The sequence below is a fragment of the Mesoplodon bidens genome (assembly GCF_964165515.1).
Source record: "Mesoplodon bidens genome assembly, chromosome: 16".
In the NCBI taxonomy this organism is placed as follows: Eukaryota; Metazoa; Chordata; class Mammalia; order Artiodactyla; family Ziphiidae; genus Mesoplodon; species Mesoplodon bidens.
The window spans coordinates 9,252,074-9,276,979 of NC_138173.1; the positions used below are offsets into that span (position 1 = coordinate 9,252,074).

The 24,906-nt window shown below is 40.4% G+C and overlaps 1 protein-coding gene across 4 annotated transcripts in view; it reads right to left on the reverse strand.

Moving 5' to 3' along the window:
• Positions 1-24,906, reverse strand: part of ASPH (aspartate beta-hydroxylase) — a 228,333-nt gene that overhangs the window by 153,366 nt on the left and 50,061 nt on the right. For 3 of the 4 annotated variants that reach the window (XM_081214293.1, XM_081214291.1, XM_081214292.1), the window contains 6 exons: positions 13,778-13,870; positions 10,807-10,881; positions 6,736-6,858; positions 3,121-3,153; positions 853-909; positions 306-356 (listed from right to left, as the gene is read on the reverse strand). In XM_081214293.1, the coding sequence (XP_081070419.1) occupies positions 306-356; positions 853-909; positions 3,121-3,153; positions 6,736-6,858; positions 10,807-10,881; positions 13,778-13,870 (432 nt within the window). The remainder of the gene's footprint in view (positions 1-305; positions 357-852; positions 910-3,120; positions 3,154-6,735; positions 6,859-10,806; positions 10,882-13,777; positions 13,871-24,906) is intronic. The other variant, XM_081214294.1, reaches the window with a different exon arrangement.

The window sequence follows — 24,906 nt, forward strand, 5'->3', positions numbered from 1 at the left end:
AAAATAAATACAACTGAGGCACTGTTGTCAAAAACAAAAAAAATTCCTCAGATTGGCATAAAGCAAGACATTCAAAAGAAACATTAGGAATTAATGTCCTCTTTTGTTGTGAGGTGGTGGTAGATGAGATAAAATATGAAAGCCTGATGTTCTTTGAATAATCTAATTTTGTTGCAAAGCAGAAAGTCTTGTATTAGGTGTTAAAATTATGTCTTTCACCCATCGAAAGAAAAGTCACCAGGTTAACAGAGCATTGCAGCCATAGAGCTGGAAGTATGTTTAACGTCTAATGAAAACGTCCATACCTGCTTCTTGATACTTTCTTCCAGCATCATCCACCAATGGTTCACTGGAATCTATAAAGAAAAAACATACATTTTTGACAAACCTGAACAAACCAAACACATTGCTAGACACTATTCTAAAATATTTACAAATTAATTCTAAACCTCACAAATGTGTAAGACAGACAGTATTATCCTTATTTAATAAAATTTAAGCTGAATAACATTCCATTATTTTCTCTCCAGTCACAAAGACAGGAAGGAGCAGAACTAGGGTTTGTACCCAGTCTGGCTCTACTAAATCATACTGCCTCGTTCATTTCCAAATATTCTTTCCAGTGTCCTCTCTACAAAGATCAAAATCCCAACAGTGGTCTGAAAAACACATCCCCTTTTCCCCCATTTCTTGACGTAATATTAAACTATATTCAGAAATGTATATAATATATGGGCAGCCCCAAATGACTTGAGTATTATAAAGAGATTTCTATGTTGTATCAGAGTAAATCATTAACCTTGGTTGAAAATGACCTTGGCCACTGCCTCAAACAAAAACATTATCACGAACCTGGATTTTCCTGTTCATATATCATGTCTTCCATATCCTGACTGTAGGCTGGTGAAGCTGTAAATTAGGAAACAATTAGGAAATTACAAATATGTCTCAGAAAAGGATTACACTTGATAGTTAAAACAAGACAAGCACAATTTCTAGTCAAGAGAGAAATCAAATCAAAATGATGCTCAAACTTACATTTATTCATGAAACAAACAGGTACTAACTGTGCTAAATGCCAAATACAAAGGTAAATACGAAAGTCTCCATCATCAGTGTAATTGAACCACAAAATTGTGGAGCTATATTCTCATTTAGCTTATGCAAATTCAACTATATTCACAAAACAAAAAGTGAGGCAGAGAGACAGCGAGAGCAGTGCAGGTGAACCCTCCTCCCAGGCACCCAGCAGGCCCTTGCCTGAGTAAGCCTGAGCGAGGACACACATTCCCAGCCCATAGCTTGGACTCAACACCTGAGTACCCCCAGACTGCAATGTAATTCTAGTGTTTACAGGTGCCTACTGTTGAAATAATACAGGTCCTAAATGCTAGCCAACAATATCCTGTGGTCCTCAAGCACAGAAAGAGGGATCTATTCCAACACTGGAAGAAAAACCGGCCAACAACACAGGCTTACGGGAAGATGGTGTGTCCATCTCCAGTGTGGTCATACCTTCTGGGGACACGTGACATGTGACAATACTCAATTTTGACCATTCACTAACTTGCTAATTTAAGACTACAAAACATGCAATTATACAGTATCTTTTTTTTTCTTTTTTTACATCAATTTTTATTGGAGTAGAGTTGATTTATAGTTCAGGTTCTTCGTAACATCTTATGAAAAAACCCAAACGAACTTTTTTTTTTTAGATGTTGGGAGTAGGGGCTTATTTATTTATTATTTATTTATTTATTTATTTATTTATTTGCTGTGTTAGATCTTCGTTTCTGTGCGAGGGCTTTCTCTAGTTGTGGCAAGCGGGGGCCACTCTTCATCGCGGTGCGCGGGCCTCTCACTATCGTGGCCTCTCTTGCTGCGGAGCACAGGCTCCAGACGCGCAGGCTCAGTAGTCATGGCTCACGGGACTAGTTGCTCCGCGGCATGTGGGATCTTCCCAGACCAGGGCTCGAACCCGTGTCCCCTGCATTGGCAGGCAGATTCTCAACCACTGCGCCACCAGGGAAGCCCCCAAACAAACTTTTTGACCAACCCTATACAATGCTGTGTTAGCTTCTGCTGTACAGCAAAGTGAGTCAGTTATACGTATACATATATCCACTCTTTTTTTTAGATTCTTTCCCCATATAGGTCATTACAGAGTATTGAGTAGAGCTCCCTGTGCTATACAGTAGGATCTTATTAGTTACCTACTTTGTATAGAGTAGTGTATCTTTTGTTCTCTTATCTTTTTTATTTTTTCCTATTTTATTTATTTTTATTGACGTATAGCTGGTTTACAATATTGTGTTAATTTCTGCTGTACAGCAAAGTGATTCAGTTATACATATACATACATTCTTTTTTGTATTCTTTTCCACTATGGTTTATCACAGGATATTGAATATAGTTCCCTTTGCTATACAGTAGGACCTTGTTCTTTATCCATCCTATATATACTGGTTTGCATCTGCTAATCCCAAACTCCCACATTATCTTTTGACCTAATAATCCCACTACTGGGAACTTATCCTCAGGAAGTAGACTTCAAAAGCACAAAAACTGGGCTTCCCTTGTGGCGCAGTGGTTGAGAATCTGCCTGCCAATGCAGGGGACACGGGTTCGAGCCCTGGCCTGGGAGGATCCCACATGCTGCGGAGCAACTAGCCCTGTGAGCCACAATCACTGAGCCTGCGCATCTGGAGCCTGTGCTCCGCAACAAGAGAGGCCGCGATAGTGAGAGGCCCGCGCACCACGATGAGAAGTGGCCCCCACTTGCCGCAACTAGAGAAAGCCCTTGCACAGAAACGAGGAGCCAACACAACCATAAATAAATAAATAAATAAAATAAAAAATTAAAAAATTAGAAAAAAAAAGCACAAAAACTATATTCATATATATATGCGTGTGTGTGTATGCACATACATACACACACACACACACACGTAAACCTGTGATATAATATGTATTATATAATTATTAACTATATATTATGTGATATTTGATATAAAATATATTAAAATTAATAAATAATGTTATCTCTCTTTCTCATGATGCTCTTTTATAGGAAAAGACTCATTCTAAGCAAAAAATAATAGTATTAAATTAAAATCTCACCTGTCTCTTCTACATGGTAGCTATCTTCAGTTTCTGAAAAAAATAACATTAAATAAATATTGTTGCTTTCATAAAATGGTATGTTTTTATATTGTATATGTATATTCTGAATGAATATCATTGATTTTATTTTGAAAGCAAATGACTATTAAAATAAAACATGAAAATACCAATTAAATGTCTGCTAAACACTTTATGTTTCACTAGAACTACGCTTAGAAACGTCTCACACATTCTCTTATATGATCCACTTAACAACCCCACGAGGTTGACAAATACTATAACGTGGGCTAAAGAGGGAGAAAGATTTAGACAGAGTAACACCGTGGTGACAAAGCTATGTCCCTATCACATTCCACTGTGCTGTTCTATTTTCTAGACACTCCTACCATTTTCTAGAACAAAAGCACATTGTCTCCACAGGAGAACACAAAGGAAGAACCCAGAGCCTTTATACGTTTGGGGAGCTAAAAGGTAAATGGGTTGATACCTTCACCCACATACCGCTGATGGCAAAGTGCTGCCACTCATGTGACCCTTGTTATTTAACAGCCACATGGAGTATAAATATTTTTAATTTCTTAAGACTTTTTTTTTTTAATTTATTTTTTGGCTGCATTGGGTCTTTGTTGCTGCACGCGGGCTTCCTCTAGTTGCGGCGAGCAGGGGCTACTTTTCGCTGCGGTGAGCGGGTTTCTCATTGCGGTGGCTTCTCTTATTGCGGAGCACGGGCTCTAGGCATGCAGGCTTCAGTAGTTGTGGCTCGCGGGCTCTAGAGCGCAGCCTCAGTAGTTGTGGCACACGGGCTTAGCTGCTTCGCGGCACGTGGGATCCTCCCGGACCGGGGCTCGAACCCATGTCCCCTGCACTGACAGGCGGATTCTTAACCACTGAACCACCAGGGAAGTCCTAATTCCTGAAGACTTTTAACAAGCAACTTTTATGTTCAAACTGAATCTAGGTCCCAATTAAAAATTAGGTCAGAAAATAAGGTTTCTTCAATTTATGAACTTTTTAGAAGTGTTTCTTCCTACTCCCAATCTATGACTCCTCACCTCAAAACTATCAAATGCCTTACGTTTCAGATTCTTTGAGGGTCCTAACTGAACTTTTTTGTGTAAGCAGCATCTAGGACACCAAAATTCTGAGCAACTGTCAAATCTTCCTGAGCTGTCCTGGCTGAAGATGGGAAACAGCAAGAGATTCCAGGGAATTGTGGAAATCATTTCATCAGCATTTCTACTCAGAACTTAGAAATGCTTTTCCCATAGAAGTCATGATATGCATGACAACTAAAGGTCTAAAGTTCAAAAGCTAGTCTGTAAATGCCTATTTTCAATGCACAATCCAACTGGAATCAAACACAAATTCAAAAGCATTTTGAACTTACATTTTCTCCCCCAAATTATGCATTATATACAATTCTGTAGGTTCGTATGGAAACCAAACCATCACTTTTAACGTTATTTCTATGGAAAAGTGCATTTTCTCAACAACAGGCATCAATGTAAGCTTTTGGAAATACATTCATTCATACATTAGGAGCTGTTTGCTTCTCAAGTAGTTCCCCAATATATTAAATATTGTGAGAAGTAGACATACTTAACGTTTCCATAATGTTTATGCTTTAAAATAGTCCTTGCAACCATTTACCAACTGCATTTTCTGAGGCTACCTGACCTCTCAATCCTTACGTGGCCGGGACGAGTCCTGTGTGTTCTGCCTGATTCCCACTGGCTCTGAGCACAAGCCTTAACCTGCGCAGACACAGCAGAGCAGGAAGTGAGGGGAGGCCCAGGAGACAGGAAACAGCCCAACCATACCTGGGCTCAACGCTGGCAGCAATTGTGTATCCCCTGGGGAGCTTTTACAATCGTCCATTTTGGGGGCCCCGTACCCCAAACACTCTGATTCACTTTGATCAGGGTGGGTCACCGGAACTCTTTTAAAAGCTCCCTGGGGGATACTAAGATGCAGCCAGGATCGGAAGTGGTGTGGTGGGATACCAGCCCATCTTAGTGGATCATGTTCCTAAGAGGTTGTCTCTCTGAATCCACGACGCTATGGCTCCAGACCTTCCTACCTTGACTAGTGGATCCGATCTACCGCCTGTTTCTTACCATTCTGTCCGGCTCTCTGAACTCCACTTAGGCTGAGCTAACCCTTGAACCCTACCAGGCACCTCCAGTCTAGACCCTCTGCGGCCGGTGGTGCTGTGTTGTTACATGGGTCCTACAGACTCTGACGATTACTACATAGCGAGGTGCATTGTGTAACTGGTCACTTTGTGTTGGTGCCATCAACCACTCCCCCTGGTTTCAGCATAGGCTTGTTTTCCTGTATCACTCTTTAGAAGTAAAACCTCCCTCTTAAATAAACAAGGTTCCCTTAGTACTCATTTTAAGTATAAAATGGTATCAGTTATATATTTTAAATAAAATGACAAAAATCAGTCAGAGTACAAAACTTGTGGCTTAAAACCACTAAGGTTTTAAAGGACTACTTTAAGAAAAGAGTACAGAGGATAGATACCAAAAGAACAAAGCATGTGGACTTAATTCAGCAGGGCTCCAAATAATCATGGTAGCTTCACATTAAAGCAGAGCAGTAAGTATATGAATAAAAATTTTTCTATATGTCAGTAGTGAATAGCAATAATTCTGACTTGCCTATTGCAAATAATACAAAGTAAACTACTCAACTGATATTTAAATAACCAGCATTTAATTTAAAAGATTGATATACACAGATGTCAGCAAACTGTGGTCCATATGTAGTCTACACTGGGCCTGCCTCCTGACTTTCTAATTAAAATTTTACTGGAACACGGCTACACTTGTCCAATTAGGCACTGTCCAGGGCTGCTTTTGCACCGTGGTAGCAGAGATGAGTAGTTGGGACAGAGGTTGCATGGTCCGCAAACCCTAAGATATTGACCGGCTAGCCGTTTACAGAAAAAGTTTGCCAATGCCTAGGCTATGAACTGTATTCTACCCACTGTAGTTATAGAGTTTATTTTAGAACAAGAGCCTGTGATAGATTATCAAGGTCAATATTTCATCAGTTGTTTGAATTTCTTACAACAAATGGTACTCTAGGAAGGAGAGTACAGTAAAAGTAAATGTGCTGGGCCTCCCTGGTGGCGCAGTGGTTGAGAGTCCGCCTGCCGATGCAGGGGATACGGGTTCGTGCCCCGGTCTGGGAGGATCCCATATGCCGCGGAGCGGCTGGGCCCGTGAGCCGTGGCCGCTGGGCCTGCGCGTCCGGAGCCTGTGCTCCGCAACGGGAGAGGCCACAACAGTGAGAGGCCCGCATACCACAAAAAGAAAAAAAAAAAAAAAAAAAAAGTAAATGTGCTGAAGGATTTCACTTACATCCTATAAGAAATGTATATATCCTTAGAATTTCCCCTAACATACTTTGAATTAAAAAATTGAGATATCTATTTATTTTAGGGAAAAGACTGATTTTAACTGAAGTTTTCAGCTTCAACTTAAAAAAAAACTTTAGATAAAAGCTAAATATTGGTTTTAAAGGTGTTTAAGAAAACTTCAATAATCGTAATTACAAATTACCTATTGTGTTTTATTCTGAAACCAAAAAAATGTGTTCTACCTTCATGAACTGCTCCAGTTCCCACAGGTTCATATCTCCCATCGGTATCACTTCCTGCAAAGATACCATCTTCGGGCTGCAGTTCTCCTGCTGGTCCATCCTGTTCTTGGTGCAGGTTCTCTCCTTGAACAATGATAATGAACAAAGTGACACAGGTCTATAGCAAAGGCCCCAGGCAGCAGCCAACACAGACACAGACGCCCCATCTGAAAGGCTGCCACATACCCACTTCAGCTACTCGGCATGCCCTGCCCCTTTCCTGGGCCACTGCACATACTGAAACTCTGTCCTCTCTCTGGCCAAGGGCTAGTCCACCCGAGGGGGTAACAGGTCTTCTCTCACTAGAACATAAACTCACCAAGGACAGGGACCTCACATATTTTGGTGACTATGTACGCCCAGCCCCTGGGGGAATGACTAGCCATAGGAGGTTCTCAATACATATTTAATAAGTGAATAAATGAATTCAGAATTCTTACTATATTTGCCTCTTCAATTATCACTAGGTCAGAGGAAAGGTCACCTTGCGACCTTCCACTGAGAACTGACGTAAAATTCCACATAACAATCTTAAGTAACTCTCTGCAAATATTCTATTACGAAGAACAGCAGGCCACCAGCTAAACTGTATGCCAGGTCATCCACATTGGTTCAGCTGCATTATACTTTGCTTCTGAAGGCTCCGATGTTTAGCCCTTAAGTTATACTAAGATGCTCATTTTCTCTTCTGAGACTTTCACGATACACTGAACCATTCTGCTTCTCTTGTGTAGATGTTGGACACGCTGCATTACTCCACTGCCACATGGGTTAGCTTGTCATCATGGTGTAAGACATTCTCCCAGTAGTAACTTGCCATGGCCTCAAGCAGAGGATGCTCTGGATGTAGCATTAAACGAGAGAACTCAAGGGAACCAGACTTAGGTGTGCAGTGCAGTATTGCTCTAGGTGTATGCAATCTGGAATATCTGACTCCAGATCTAGGTCTGTCTCTAGACCAGCTGTGTGACCCTGGGAAAGTTACTTAATGACTCCGTGCCTAAGATTTCTCTTCCATAAAAAAGAAACAATAAGAGTACCTACTCACAGCATTGTTGTGAGGACTGAAGCACTTAGAAAAAAGCCTGGCCCATAGTAAGTATTTAGGTTTTATTGTTGCTGTGCTGCTTCTGCTGTCGTTAATATTTTTACCATCATCATCTCAGTAATAACAACACTACTACTTCTACTGCTGCTGAGCTACCCCCCACCACACTGCAGGACAGTGTCCTTCGTCACTTTACTTCTGGTGTGGCCCAGTGATGCTCTCAGGTGTTACGGGACTATTAGGCCCTTTGATGTTGATACTATTTGTTTGTCTTCTGTCTTCTCATCACAGCCTGCTATCTTGTTTCCCCTCATTTGAGATTTTCTGCTTCTCAGCAAACCAATCACCAATTCTTCCTGTCACTAACCGTCCAACTCTTTTTCTTCTTTTCTTCTTGCCATGCTCCTTTTCCCTTACTCTCATTTACTCAGTCTAATTTTATAGTTTTTATGTGAGCGGGACTGAGCTCTGTCAGCCATCTACTCAATGGAAGACCCTGTTCTCATAGGGAAACCAACTGAGCACCGTACACTGTCTGTGAGTCTCCACGGCCCAGGGACACTCTGCCGTGAGGAATACAGTCTCCTGAGAGTTTGCCAGACCTCACTGGAGGCACTGCCATGCCTTCTTGCAGCTGTTGCACCAACCCTATGAGGTAGCAATGATCCCGCTTTGAAGGATGAGGGGCTTGAGGAACTTGACTAAAGCCACACCGCTAATAAATGCAACTGCAGGACCCAAACCTGACAATGAAATACAGAATAACAGGGACAGAGAGGCTACTCTAGAGACGGTGTCAGGGAGGCCAAGTTTGGTCTGATAAGATGTGAAGACTGGAACACACACACGGACACATTAACAGAAGAGAGAGCACAAGTTAAAGGCCCCAGTGTAGGGACAGGTCTGGCAATGACAAAGCAAAAAGGGAAGGCCAGTTGAGCTAGAGAAAAGTGACCAAGGGGAGAGAGAGACCAGGCCCAGACGAGGCACAGTGGGCTCGGCCACATCAAACAGGGGGTGCAGAGAAGCAAAGATGGAAACAGGGGCCCGAGTGGATGGGAAGAGGGGATGGTGGTAGCTGACACACAGCAGAAGTCAAAATACATTTTGGAGGCAAAGCTGAAGGGATCGGCTGATGGATTACATTTAGGGGAGAAGAGGACAGAGAAATCAAGGAAAACTCCCAGAATGCTAGCTTAAGCAACTAAGTGGATAGGGAGACCGTTAACTAAAGACTAGCGTAAGAGTAAAACATTTTTGCAGGTGAGCAGGCAAGCTGTGAGGTGGAGAGGAATCAAGAATTCAGTTTTAGGAACACTGTAAGTCTGAGATACCCATAAAACATACAAATAGAGATAAGAATATGCAGTTAGACAATCCAGGAGCTTAGATGAGCGATGAGGGCTGTAGATATATATTCAGAAGCAATATTTAATGTTTAATTAATACTTAAAGTCATGGCCTGTGATTTGCTAAGGAGAAAGTCTTGATAAAGAAGAGGTCCAAGGAACACCATCCAGTGGTAGCCTGGATTCCTCTCTCCTCTGTCTGGCATCCTGCACCCACCCACCGAAATGCCTACCACACCCTTCACTTCCCTCTTCCCCTACCTTTGGAACCCTTGGTGAAATTTAGTTTGACCAACCATCTCGACTCACTTGGGTCACCGGTACCACCTCCCACCAGATCTCCCGGCTACCATCTCCTTCACCTTATTTCTCACACCGACAGAAGACACAACACTCCTTCACACCCTCCAATGGTTCCAACTCCTCTTAGAATCAAGTAAAAACATCCTTCCCTTCATCTCTCCACCTCCGTTCAGACCCTTTTGACCTCTGGACTTTCACACATGCCATGCCCTTTGCTTAAACATTACTCTTTACTAATAGCATTCGCCTGGCAAAGCACTACACCATTCTCCAGCTCCTAAATCAGTAAGTCATTTTCTCCAGGAAGCCTCTGCTAACCCCACATAGCATCATGTGTTTCCCCATCCCAGCACTTACCTCAACATGTTGAAATCAATCATGTACTGAGATTGCATCATCCTTGTGTTAGGTTAAAATAAAACAAAGATATAGGAAGGGAAAGCCTGTGTTTGCTTATACAGGCAGATATGCTCAGGTGAAGTAGCTTTTCTAGCTGAGAAGAAACTGGTAATAAAAGGACACAGGCTCCTAGACCCCTAGCAGCCCAGGGCCAAAACCTACAACGCAGCCAAAGCTGGTCTCCCCAGAGGAGCACAGATGGAGCTGGATGGGATGCTTTACATTTAACCCCAAAATACCTAAGACGGAATAACCTGTAAAAGCCCAAGTTAAATGATAGGGAATTATTTGTTTTTAAGAAACATTATTTTTTTCCTCCAGGACTACCTGCAGCTCACACCAAACCACTGGAAGTATCAGGATACCATGTGTTCAGCCCTCTTCAAAATCCTTCTGTTCCATTTTGGGGTTATATTCTGTGCTTTTATGAACAGATGCTTCAAGAAACAGTTTTATAAAATCTTAAAAACACTGGTTTCTATAGTATCATTTAATATTCTCTGTACAGAGCTTAAGAAACTTTTTAGATTCTTTAAGTAAATAGCATGTTTACTTCTCTAGTAATAGGACCTACATAACTTAAAGTTTCCCCTTTTTTGCTTTGGCGGCCACCCAAGCATTCAGTATAATTTGAGGGCTGAAGACGGCTCCAGGAGAGCCCATTACAGCTCGCTTGGTTCTGTTCCATTCCCCTCCGCCCAGTTGCTGATGTATTTGTTCTTGATGTATCACTGATCTCTGTTTGCTTATTCTCTTAACAATAAAATGGGGTAAAATAAAATGAGTGTAGTGTTATTTTAGAAATACTTGCCCTCCAATAGCTTTTGTAAAAGCCCACTTAACTATTATTTAAATTTCAAAATAATGTCCAAGTCGTTTTAGGTAATTAACCATTATTTTAGTAATGCATGAAACATAGATTTTAATTCATACCATGTTCTGCGTATACCGCTTCCTCAAGAAGTGACTGAACTTGTTCTTGTACTTCATCCTCAATATTCTGAGGCCCTAAAATAATTAAAACATAACTAAGTAGAAAAAATCTAGACATTAATGTAGAACATGAAATATGGCCTCCACATATACACATTAAAATGAATATATTGGACTAAGCAACTATGTACCCTTTTCCTATCAGCTTAGCCCTTTTTTTTATGTTGGCAAATATGATAGATATTTAAAGTTGGGTTTATTTTGACAGCAGATATAAATGCTAAACAACTTCATAAGATTTTAAAACATAGGAAACTAACTCGGGTTCAGATTTCTCTTTAAAAAAAAAACCCTCATTCAGAGCAAAATTATTTCAGTTTCTAGTTAACAAAATTCACACTAACAATAGAAAAAGCAAATGGGAAGGGCAAAGCTTTCAGAAAAGGAAGTACTGGGAATAAAGATAAAATGTGGAAGAAGAGGTCAATAAAATTAAAGTACATGGTCAACCACTGTCCTTCCCAATAGTCAGGAGAAAGGGCTCCCTGGCTGGTATGAGGGCTGGGATGGTTGGCTGCCCGCTCCCAGAAGGTGTCAGGAAGCGTGGGTAGAAGACCTTACAAGACAATCCTCTCAGCTTTGGAGAACCTCATCTGACAGTCATATCTGTCATAATGTAAATTGCAGACGTGAACAACATCGGTAATGACATTGCGACTACACTGTGGTGCTTATCGGATTATCAGGCTTATTGCAATATCATAAAACAAAAAGAAGCTATAATTACATTGACACTATTATAAATTTTCTGTCTGACATCATCTATGTTCACTAAATAGAAGTAGCACCAGACTTAGTATCATGAATGCCATCAAATGAGATGCCAACGACATCAGTTATACTGACAAACTAATCTTCAGTGACAAAAACAGAATAAGTTAATCTGAACTTCAGGTTGAAAAAAGTGTGTGTAAGACTCTACTATGCTAATTATACTACAAAACCATTTCTAAAGCACAGAGTGCCTTCTATTTTTATAGATGTTTATATTTCACAAACTACTTTTATACATATTCTCACAGAATTATAGGAGACCTTCCCAATCTCTGTTCTTCCCTCACACAATGCCCACGATAGCTTCCTAGCAGAGTTCCCAGTTTTACAACTGCTGACAGCACCAGCCACAGAAAATATAACGTGAGGAAAGAGAAGTAGAGATTGGCACTCTGTTCCCCTGCTTAAACCTTTAATGGCTTCTTTTGTCTGAACAGATGAAAATCTAAGTTCCTTGAAGCCCCAGAAGGAAATGCAAGACCTCCACAATCTAGCCTTCACATGCTTCTCTAAAATCATCTGCTGCCAGCACTGGCTTAGAACTTGGTGACTGCGCCATGCTGTTTAATCTTTCCACGCGTCTCTGATGCCCTCCTTTCCCCTGGGAAAGTTGAGTAAAGGCAAAAAAAAGAAAAAAAAAAACAAAACCCAGGCTGCAGTGAGTTAAAGACTAAGTGTAAATAAGGCAAAAAAGCAACTGCAAATTCTTCTTTCAAAAGTGTAGCTAGTACAACAAGGAGAGAGACTGGAGGGCAGATGGAGAGAACTGTAGGGATCAAAGGGGTGGTTATTTCATTGTATTTTAATGAAAGATATGTACCTCTGTTTATAGAATAGGTGGGTAGTCAGAGAAGACAGAAGGTAAACCTAGGTAGAGGAAGGTTGAGAAGGCAACATTTAAACTAAATCAAATATCACCAAGAAGCTGAAAAGGATATGAGGTGATAACAAACTGAAGGACTTAGGAGGACAAGTTATCAGTAATATGCAAAGAGTAATATGAACAAAGAATAAAAGAAGGAGGAGAGAAAGCAAATAGTACATTTCGGAATAAGTACCAGCTTTGAAAACCAAGATTTTTTAAAATTATAGATTAATCTAGTACAAAGTAAAACTGAGGTGCTAAGTCCAAATATACATTCAAATTATAAAACTTAAAAAAAAAAAAGAAAAAATCACTCTTGCTCTGAAGCCATGGTATGATTACAGCAATTCTACAGGAATGGGAGAGAGAGAGAGAGACAGGAAATTCTCCTGGGATTATTTGAGCAACAACAAAAAATAAGAGCAACATATTGATTTTTATTAAAAGGAAGGAAGGTAAATCAAACAGTATTCACCAGTACCTAGTGATAAAGTCAGCCCAAGTACTGATACCATCTGGACTCAGTAATAAAGTTGCCAGTAAATATGCAGTGTCATACCTAACACTTCCAATAGGTGGCAAAATGAAACCAAACTTTTGAGAACTACTGGGTAAATGAAAGATGTACAGAAATTAAATAGTACTTTGCAACAAAAATCAAAGCACAAATAGGAAATGATAGTAATGGAACCAAATTTCATTTACCAATTTATTAAGAGACTTCAGTTTTCATCCTATGGGTCACAGGCCCTTGAGTGACTGAGGAAATAACTTGAAATGAGCTATGAATTCAGGCAGATGTAAAACAGGCTTCACAGAGGATCACACGGAGGCCTGAGAAGCCTTTTGTTGTAGACAGGAGACTCATATTAAAAAGACTGGAAACACAGTAGACCTACTCTATTAAATAATGTGACAAAACTAGTGTACAGTACGTGTGGAATTGTACTTTCAGTGTAATACGGCACAGTAGTCCTGGACTTGGAATCAAGAAACATAGCATTTAGTTCACAATGTTTCTAACTATGTTCAGACAAGGAGAAACCTCCTGTGCCTTGGATTCTGGATCTCAAAAATTAAAACGATCCTGTATAAACTTTTTCTAGAAAAGAAGAGAGTTCACTATAAAATTTCAGAAGACAAGAAGAGAAAGCATTTCATTATTCTGCAAACATTGTGAAACAAAATTATGGGTAAAACATGACTGTGGAAACTGCTACCTGGGATACCTGGCAGCTGAGGTGATCCAGTGAGAATTAGAGGAAAGCTTACCTGGCCCCTCCAGAACCTGATCCTCCAGCCAAGGGTACGGCTCGGCCTCTTCTGGTGGGACTGTTGGCTTTGGTGCAGATCTTTCTTTAAGGCCTGCATTTTTATTCACAAAGTTAACTTAAGGTTTTCTTTCTTTTTTAAAAAATTTTTGACATGTTAAACCAAGTAACATAATGTTTCCAAACACTTCATCAATACGGCCAGTAATTCAAAGTTTCCAAGACTTTATATTACATGAAAATGTTGATATGCTTAAAAACTGAAGTAGGAAAATAGTTTGTTCTTTAACTTCACCTGGGCCTTTAACATCTCTTTGCCTAAATTAACTTTTCATTTAAAAAATAATAATAAATCACTGTTTGAATATTCACAAATCTCTAAAATAGTCACAAAAACAATAAGCAAAATAAAATAAAAAGTCATATCTGAACTTGCCAAAAGAAATCCAGTATGAGTTCAATCTCCTCTCGTGTTTGTAAGTGACTGATTAACTTCTAACTCTTGGACTCCGAATTCAGCAATAAGACAATTAAGATACTCTGGAACCTTCTACTGTTATTTGCATGCACTCCACGTTTTGATTTATATATAATTAATTATTCTTCTTGAAAAGTATAGTTAAATATGAGAATAATACATAAGTCACTATGTACAATCTTCTAAAGGTAACATTTATGAGCCATATTATTCCATAAAAATATGGGAAAAAAGTTATGTTTTTCCTTTTTTGTCTTAAGGAAAATAAGACATCAGGGTAAATTAACAGGAAAGATGATTTTTAAAGTCAATCTACTATACTGCTAGTTCTTTGATGTTTTATATGTAGCACATTAAAATACATCCTCAATTAAATACAATTATGTAGAAAACTAAATTAGACTGTCATGAGCCTGACGATTCCATTTACCAAACCCTGGGCTCTTCGCTACCCCACCGAGAATCCTGTACCAAGAGGAGCTACTAAGGAGCATGTGTTCTGCATGTCAATAGCTGGAATGCAAAGGTCAGGAGAGAACTGAGAGGCCTTTTCCAATCTTAAGCAGCTTCTATACAACTCACTGGAGATGTCCTATTGCAGTCTGGAACATCCTCACTTCAATATCACTTACTCTTCTTTTTTGGTTCTTTATATTTTCCCTTATTGTTCCCTTTTCTATAGCTCTTCATTTTTCTCCCACGGACAAAAACACCCTCCCACCATCCTCTCCCGAATCCTAAAAAGACACTGAAACAGATTCACGAGATCCCACCTCATCATTTACATCTCCTCTAGTTACTTATTTCTGATACGACTTACCCAAAAAACCTAACGTTAGAAAACAAACACCAATACATAGAGTCGTCTTCTACCCCTAACTATAGATTCCTGACAACGCATACACAAATAGGCACAGATCCTAACTGTAGTTCACTTTCAGGGCATGGGGGTAAGGGATGAAGGCTTATTAAAACGTCTCATTTCAAATTCCAAATTCAGGGCTGAACATTCCCATGCCCTTTTCCACTTAAATAAGCCATGCTTACGTCTCTTAACTGGTACTGGAACAGGTATGGACTTACGGCCAAGTTTTGCTGAATGAACAGGCTAAACTTTGAGTCTTCAGAATCAAGTCATTTATCTTTGCACTCTCAGCATCTCAGTAAACACCTGGTACATAGCAGGTGCTCAATAAACGGCTGCAAAAGGGCTGAGCACACCCCGTGTGTGACTGCTCTGCTCTTTAAAGGGCTACAGACTCTCTGCAGGGCCAAGGCTATAGCTGCACCAGCGAGGCTTAGGGCTGTAGAGGAGGCAAGGCGGACTCACATCCATTTCCCTGCTACTATTGACCAACGAGATGCCTATTTGTGCTCTAGCAGCATTCACCATTTCAGTACCACAAGCCTAATTTGCCCGGACGGTCCGGTTTGTCTTTTGTCCTGGTAAAATGACTTCACTCTCAAAAGCATCTCAGTTTGGATGAAAAATTACAGGGTCATTCTTCACTAATCCCATCTGTAGCAGGCTTTCAAACCTGTGCTCCATGGGTTCAATAAGCAATAAAATATTCCCCCATCAAACAATAAAGATTTAAGCTGCCTGAAAATCCCGTTCTTACTGGATTCCGAGAAATGCTTCAGTTGAAAATAATTTTGATCCTAAAATTGCTTGGAAACAACTAGCACATGAATATTCAGACCCACAATGCCCCTAATAAACAGCTTTCTCTAAATTAGCTGGGGGTTATTTGTCTCTAAACTTGACATGGTAAAACGTGAAAAACAACAGGAGAAAGCAAAAGCGCATAGCAAGAGAAAATATTGAGCAGTTTTCTTTTCTGTCCAAAGCAGCAGCTGAATTGTAAATGTACTAATACCTGGTCACAGCTATTTTCCAGAGGTGAAATCAGTGCAAAAATAAACTATTTTGTAAACTTCAAAGAAGCTGAAGATCACATTAACACATCTCTTTCCCCAGACCCTTATAAACTTCCTAATATTTAACAAAAACACGTTTTAGAATAATTCTTATTGTTTTGATAACCCATGTGGAATCTTTTACTGTGATGTTTCCAAAATTTTTTCTGTTACCCAAGTCCATTTTAATCCATGAATCCATGAAGTATTCCCCAGGAAATAGTGGTAAATCCATGTCTCATACAAGATTTTAGGCAAAAAGTAAACAAAAATTAAACAAGAAAAATAAAATAAGGCAGAGGAAAGGTTTTCAAATTGGATTTATTATGAGGTACACATGGCAAGGATACAGCTCTGAAATAAATCTTCAAAATCAGGTTATGAAATGAATGTATCGGTTCTGATGCTGATGTGGCTGCAAACAACAAAACACCGACTCACACTGGCTTGAGCAAGAAGGAAATTTATTATTTAACAGCAGGTTGGCTGGCTCTCAGCCCTGGCTTTGTCTTCAGGGTGGCAATCCGGGCTCTCCCAGCTGCAAGCTCCTCTTTCAGACAAGATGATGTCCAGAAGCAAAGGACCACCTCTTGTTCTGCTTCTCTTAGGCTTGAGGAAATCTTTCCTGGAACTTCTCACCATTCTTCCCTTTCAGTTTTAATAGTCAGACCAGAACCCACTTCCATTCCTAAACTGGCAAGAGCAGCAGGATGGTCACAATGGTTTGACAGTAATTATCTAGGGTTGAATGAACGTTGCACGTCAACCACGACAGCTCCTGCATGATTTGGAAAACCAACTAGTTCCCTTAAAACATACCTTGTTTTTAGTTCTTTGAGCACATGAGACAAATTAGGAAAAATTTTTTTAAATGTTTATGTTTAATAAGTGTATAAATTTTCTTCCAATTGTAATTAAAAATGGAGTAAGTTATAAAAAGTAAATGAAATGAGCACTTTAAATCAACCATTCATAGCAAATTTAATTACCTGATACAATTACTCTAGCCCAATATCAGCTTACTTCATTCACTACTACCCAGCTACACCTGACCATAACAGGAAAGAATAAGTGGATTTTCTTCCCATAAATACATAACATTTCAAAAGTTACTAAATTGCATATTACATTCATTCATTCCACAAATATTTAGCACCCACTAACGCAAAGCGTTGTTCTATAGAAAAGCAACACACAAAACCCCTACCAGCCATAGGAAGGGATCAATTAAAAAGATAAGAAACATGAACTCTTTAGAGTATACCACATGGGGAAAGTGGCAGGCCCTTAGGGAAAGGGGGCGGGACTAGTTACAATGAACTGATGAGGAAAGGATTCGCAGAAAAGACTGGAACAGATTCCTGAAGGACATCAGGGATGTGGCCCTGTGACTTACACCAGGGAAGAGTCTCCAGATAAAGCTCTGGACCAGCAAGTACAAAACTCCTCAGCAGGGGGGCCTCCCTGGTGGCGCAGTGGTTGCGAGTCCGCCTGCCGATGCAGAGGACACGGGTTCGTGCCCCGGTCCGGGAAGATCCCACATGCCGTGGAGCGGCTGGGCCCGTGAGCCGTGGCCGCTGAGCCTGCGCGTCCGGAGCCTGTGCTCCACAACGGGAGGGGCCACAACAATGAGAGGCCACCATACCGCAAAAAAAAAAAAAAAAAAACTCCTCAGCAGGGAGGGTGATGGGAGTCAAGAACACCCAGGTGGCCAACACAGCTGGAGAGCATGGGCCTGAGGATCAGAAAGGTCCTGGACATGGGACTTCCCTGGCAGTCCAGTGGTTAAGACTTTGCCTTCCAATGCAGGCGGTGTGGGTTCAATCCCCAGTCAGGGAGCTAAGATCCCACATGCCTTGCAGCCAAACCACCAAAAACATATATAACAGAAGCAATATTGTAACAAATTCAATGAAGACTTTAAAAATGGTCCACATCAAAAAAAACATCTTTAAAAAAAAAAAGAAAGAAAGGTCCCAGACACCCGGCTCTTACCCTGAATGAGAGTGAAGGATTTACTTTTCATAAGAATCATATACAAACTGCTTTCTCAACAAAATGTGGGCCAGGAAGGATTATACATAGTATGATGCTTCATAGGCTCTCACAATCTTAGCCCATAAAAGCTAAGACATTTTAAAAATTAGTTTCTCAATCTTTGATTTGCTAATTCAGTGGCATACAGAGGAACTAAAAGTCTGATCTTATTATCCATGCAGGTTACTCCAGCTGCTGGGATCCACGCAGGGAAGTGCTCGGGGCTGCCGCTGTCACAGGTGCAAGCAGTCTAACACGTTAGACTGGGGCATACATCAATACACCCCAAGAACAACCCTAACCGGTACACGAACCTTGAGACATATTCTGGGAAATCAATAATCCACAAAGGCACACGCACTAATTGGCCATGCTACTCCCTGCTGTTGTTGCTTGACTTGTATCATCAGCAGGTACAACCTTGGCAGGTATCCCAAGAGCAGCCCTACTGCCAGGAACTACAAGAGCTTCCCTGACATACAGTAAGAGCCATTCCAGATGGAAGTCATTTTCACATGACCCAAGGTGGACAGACAGGCTTCAGAAGAGGATGACGTAAATCTCTAAAGAATTAAACACTGCCAAAAAGATTCCTAAGAGCCTGGTTCAGGACCAATGGACGGACTCCACAAAGATGGGGTTGGAGTGGACTCAGTTTAGCATCTCACAACAGGAGACCATGCGTAGGAGCTTAGGAACGTCAGCCAAGAGGGCTGCCTCTGAATTCCATTTGAATCCCATCTTGAACACATTACCACTGCTACAACGTTGGTCTCCACAAGTATGGAAAGCGGATAAAACAGTAACTCATTAGAAGGCTTTTAAGAATTAAATGAGATAATTTAAACCCAGAAAACACACATTTTCCCCATCAGTTAATGTTTTCCTTTATTTCTTCTAAAGAAACAAATCTACCTCTCCCTCCCGCCTGCCTTGCACACATACACACAACAACATGAACAAAGCTTAAGGCAACTTACAAGGTGGTTAAAACAATTACTGAAAAAGCTTCTGGGTTTTTCCTTAAAAAAATTTTTTTAAACATTTTTCACCTTTCTAATATTACTAACAGTGTATACAGACCTGAAATATATTTTAATCACCTACTTTATATGTTAACCATTCAATAAACATCCATTGAATGCCTGTTAATGTCAGTTACTATGATAGGTACTGGACATAAATCATAGTCTAATAACAAAGTCCCAGAATGAAGCAAAGTGAAGAGCATGATAATTGCAAGGCACACAATCCAGCCACCTGGGAGGATCAGAGAACGTGAGGACAGATGTGATGACTTAGCTGGATACTGCAAGAGAGGCAGAAGGCAGCCCACCACAGTGTGGGAGCATGTTGTACGCAGACGGGAGGTGGGCAGGACAGGCAACAGTCCAGTTTATTTCTTCTCCATCCCTTGTTTATCTCAGAGCATTTCACTGTAGGGACTGTATCCGCAGGGCCTAGAAGAGCCCCCAATACACTGCAGATACTCTGAATATTTCTTCAACGAATCAATAAATGGGAAATAGAGATGACACAGCATGTGGGTCTTTATTTCATTATCAAAAACAACACAGAGGGCTTCCCTGGTGGCGCAGTGGTTGAGAGTCCGCCTGCCGATGCAGGGGACACGGGTTTGTGCCCCGGTCCGGGAAGATCCCACATGCCGTGGAGCGGCTGGGCCCATGAGCCATGGCCGCTGAGCCTGCGCGTCCGGAGCCTGTGCTCCACAACGGGAGAGGCCACAACAGTGAGAGGCCCGCGTACCGCAAAAACAAACAAACAAACAAACAAAAACCCCAAAAAAACAACAACACAGAAACTTTAAGTATATGCCTTCCTCTAATCTCTTAGAGAAGAAATATTTGAGGCAAGGAAGAAGTAAGTGACAGACCTCTATGATGTATAGATGCTAATGAAGAGTGATAAATACATACATGAAGTGAAATCAAATGAGGTATGAAATGAGAACAAAGAAAAATAGATGATTTTCTGCTCTGCAGGGCTTAGAAAATGGAAGCTTTTGCAGAAATTGATTTCTACATAAAAATGACATCCAAAACCAGTAATAAACATCTAGTTCATGTGGTTTTATCCTCGGGCAAATGGAGAAGGTAGGGCCTGACACTAAAGATTGTTACTGAGGATTTTTTCCAAGTACCCCAAACAAGATTTGCATGAGAATAAGCCTTCTGGGTCTGCTATGTAATACTCACCCTTCAGTTTCCTAAGAACAAACGCTTTCTCTTTAGACAGAACCAGGGGAAAATGTAGAGCTTAACAACATAAACCTAATTCACCTGATAACTAAATGGCAGGATTTATCAAATGGCAATATTCTCTTACATTCCTCTAACTGCCTGAAGTTATTGTTGACCAAGGGTTGGGATGAGTGCTCTCTATTCCCAGGGCTCTAACTCTGAGATACCCATTCAGGCTCATCCCATTCAACCCTTCATATCTGGGCGGCAGCAGGAGGCATGGGGTGAGGAGGAGAGAAGGGGAAAACAATTCCAGAAAGTGCCTGCCTTTGGTGCGGATGAAATACAGGGCATAAATATTCACTTTGTGGCCTGCCCCGCACCTAGCCCCCCTTCTCCCGGTAAAAGTGCACTAATTTCATTGAGGGACTGGTTCTCCATCACCCCAGCTTTAAGGGTGGCACTCACATGCCCTTGGTCTTGCAGTCACAGCTTGGTTACCCCATCCCCCATTCTGTAAGAATTAGGAATAAATATGAGCACAGGGGACTCCAGGCTGCCTGAGAAGGAAGGCCACCTCCTAAGAGAGCCCAAAGATGGAGAGAGAGGTCCAGACCACTGTCTGAGCACCCAGAGCTAGCATAACCAAAAGACAAAAACCACAACTACCCCTGGGCTTTACGGTCATGTGAGCCAATCAATGTTTTTGGTCCACGTAAGCTAATTGGAATGGATTCACACATGTAACCAAAAGAATTCTGGAAAATACTTAGAAGTAAAGCTAAATGTGTTCCTAATGTCCTGAGGAAGAATGATGAATGCTTTTTCCATCGAAACATAGTTACACTGAGACTTGCAGAACTGGAAATTAGGAATTGAATAGGTTTTTGTGGACTGGATAGAAAACCTCTAAAGACCATAAAATCGCTTCTATGGAAAAATGTGTTCTAGGTACAAAGCAAACTTATAAATAAGTTTTTCACACTTAGACTGGGTATGAAATGTCTCAATTATACCATATACTTAAAACTACACTTTATTTCTTCATAACTTTTTTCTAGCTTTTACATTTCACATCTTGTGTTTCCATGTTGTAGCAGTATCCTTTAAATAACTAAGCATTCTTGCAGTTTTATACATATGTAACATTAAGAATTACTTTTTTTTTTTTTTTTTTTTGTGGTACGCGGGCCTCTCACTGTTGTGGCCTCTCCTGTTGCAGAGCACAGGCTCTGGACGCGCAGGCTCAGTGGCCATGGCTCACGGGCCCAGCCACTCCATGGCATGTGGGATCTTCCCGGACCGGGGCACAAACCGGTGTCCCCTGCATCGGCAGGTGGACTCTCAACCACTGCGCCACCAGGGAAGCCCTAGAATTACTTTTATTTGTCCGCTCAATGATCTCAGTAAAACAAAGTAGGACCCAGTACGCCCATTTTACAATGGTACATTAGTTACAAAGAATAAAGAGCTTAACTATTTGTCTCACAATCTGTTGATAAAAGGAGTGGGAATCATAGCCACAGTGCTTCCAAACTTTTAACAACTGACTGAAACAACTTGGTAGAATTATTACCATTATTCTGACAAAAGAAAGGGACGCACGAGTGCTAACAACGTACCAGCCACTCATGCATAACCACCTCGAGGGAAAGGAAAGAAAAACCAGCATTTCCAAGATGCATTTTACAGTGAACTGAGTAACCGATTTGGAGAACTGTTACCAATGGGCATTAACAGAAGGAACAGTGGAAGACACAGGAGAAAGGAATAAAAGTCTGGAGACACAGACTAAATCAGCAGACCCATTTCATGGAAAATGACATTTACAGTTAACTTAAATCACTAAAAAAATTTTGTTTCCTTTGGCCGTGCGGCATGTGGGACCTCACTTCCCCATCCAGGGATGGAACCCGTGCCCCCTGCAGTGAAGCACAGAGTCCTAACCACTGGACCGCCAGGGAATTCCCAAACCATTAACATTTAAAATCATACTTGTTTGCTATCTTTCTTTGTTTTCTAATGGAAGTATATACAGGGAGTCCTTATTACCCAAGTAATCATTATGAGAACCTCTGAAGTTACTTAGTTGGATGGCTACACAGGCCATAACATTACAAAATACTCTCTATGAGCCAATCTCTGGCAGAATTAATTCCCCGGGATTAATTCAAACTTTCATGCTAACAGATTTATGTCAATTTCTTTACCAGTCTCTCCCTCATTTTGAAATGCTGTTGGACCGCCTATACACAATGCAAATCATCCATAAAGTAAAACTGAAAATCTTGAAAAAAATAAGATTGCAAATAGTTGATTACAAGCAATGTTAGAAATAACTGAAATTCACACACAAAGCCATTAACCAGTGAAACACAGAAATTACAAATCACAACTGAAGGGAAAATATCAATGAATATAAAGTTCTTCCAAAGAAAGTATTCTGAACACTACAGGACAATAGATTCCTGGAAAAACTGATAAGCTCTCAAATATTTTTGTAAAACTGACCGTCTTTACGATGGCTGCTACTCACATGGGACATGTTACCATACAAAGGAAAATTATGCCAAGAATGTCACTTTTTAGAATTCTATGCATCATCTCTTAGTGTAGCTTAAGTAATGTTAGTGATATAACAAAATACATTTATACTCAGTATTTAATTTTCACTTTTCAGGACTTTTTCTGACTCCCAACTACTTCAAGTTATATAATTTTTGTCCCTGTTTTTAGTTGACATTTCAAAAAGGTGACCTTTCTGGTTTTAATTATCCTTACATAACAATATGAAGCAGCAGAATATAGAAATAACTACATACCGAATAAAAAAGTAAGTAAAACTGAGAAAGCAAGCATAATTTTAACCCACTAATCATGACCAAAAAGCATATTTCCACTAAGTTTTTTAGGTGAACAGTAAGGGTCAATGCATCTGAGTAAAGTGTCACGTCAACTTCAATAAAATTCAGTTGAAACCTTTATTTACTGAAGAAAATGGAAGGAAAGAAAAAAAAGAAAGTAAGCCAATTCCCAGTTCTCAAGAGCTCTTGAAACACTTTTAATAGTTTAGGACAGGAGTTTCAATTCAATTCTTGAGTTGCTATTCAAAGGGAAACTCAATGATAGAACTAAAATATTTCCAGGTGCTTTCTTAAATAGCAACAGATAATGTTTATATGCTTACGCTGATTAGGGTTAGTCTAAATTTTTTTCACTAATTCCTTAGAATTCAGCATTTACGTACTTTATGCCCCACAGCCATTGACTGTGCTTCAAAAACCAAGGTAAAAATTACTAGAATGCCCGCAGTAAAGGTCATTATAATTTGCTGCCCCTCTCTACAAGGGAGGAAAAAAAAAAAGTCATCGGTACCGAAATTAACACTTAAAAGTTGATACCTAAATTTGAAAACTCAATCTATTTATCTGAGCAAGACCGAACATCAGGATATATTTTTTAAACATTGCAATTTTATGTGGTCGGTGGATATAGTTTTGCTTCTCCTTCTGTCCAGGTCTCAGAGTCTCCCTCTTCTCCCAGAAACTCTTTCCTGCAGGAAGCATTTCATGTGGTTTGAGAAGGAACCCCTCAACCCACACCCAAAGCTTTGTGCACAGGAGCCAGCCTGTCCCCGACTACAGGAATGGTCACAGATGCTTCCAGGCCTAACCAGGACAGCCAGAATCTCCCAGGACTTTTCTCCCAGGGCCAGCCCAGAAAACTGCATCTTTGTACAAGGATGGCTAAACTAGAAAAATGTGTCTGGGGCCCCCGAGGGCCACCCTCCTCATCAAATGGTAGCACCTCCATATAGAATAAAGTCAAGTAGAAATCAGCAGAGTCAAGATTGGAGAAGAGAGCTAGGAAGAAACAGCTGATTACAGGTCTGTACTTGGGATCTATTCCCCTCAAGCCAGTGCCCCTGTATTTGCCTCCAAATGAGCCATAAGATTCACTGTGGTTTACTGTGCTCCTATAATCAAACTATAAAAGTAATAAAATCCGGACTGATCAACATATGAAGCCCCAAGTTAACCCATGTGACAATTTCTTTGGGACTCAGTTTTTAAACAACAGAATGATAGGATTGGATTAGAGATATTAGACTAGATATTCTCTAGGCCTGCCCCCTTGCTGGATAATTTTATCATGTCTGTTGGAATTTTTGTCAACTAAATGTACAGGTGTTTGATTTTAAGCAGTAAAAGGTGCCAGCATATTAAAAAAACAAAAAACACAATACTTTTAGAAAATTTTGCACTTAACGCTTACTCATTTCTGATTTGAAATACCTTTAATTGGGCGAAAATCTCTGTTTTTAAAGGCTCTTCAAAGAAAAAGGTGAAGAACTATTTTAAAAATAAAATAAAAATTTTGTGGCAGCACTTATGATTCAGTTACAACAAATCAGGTTATTCTTCTCAAATTCAGTAACTGAATTTCACCAGCAGTCACGGTTACAGAATTAAGACTTCATGTAGAACAGCACAA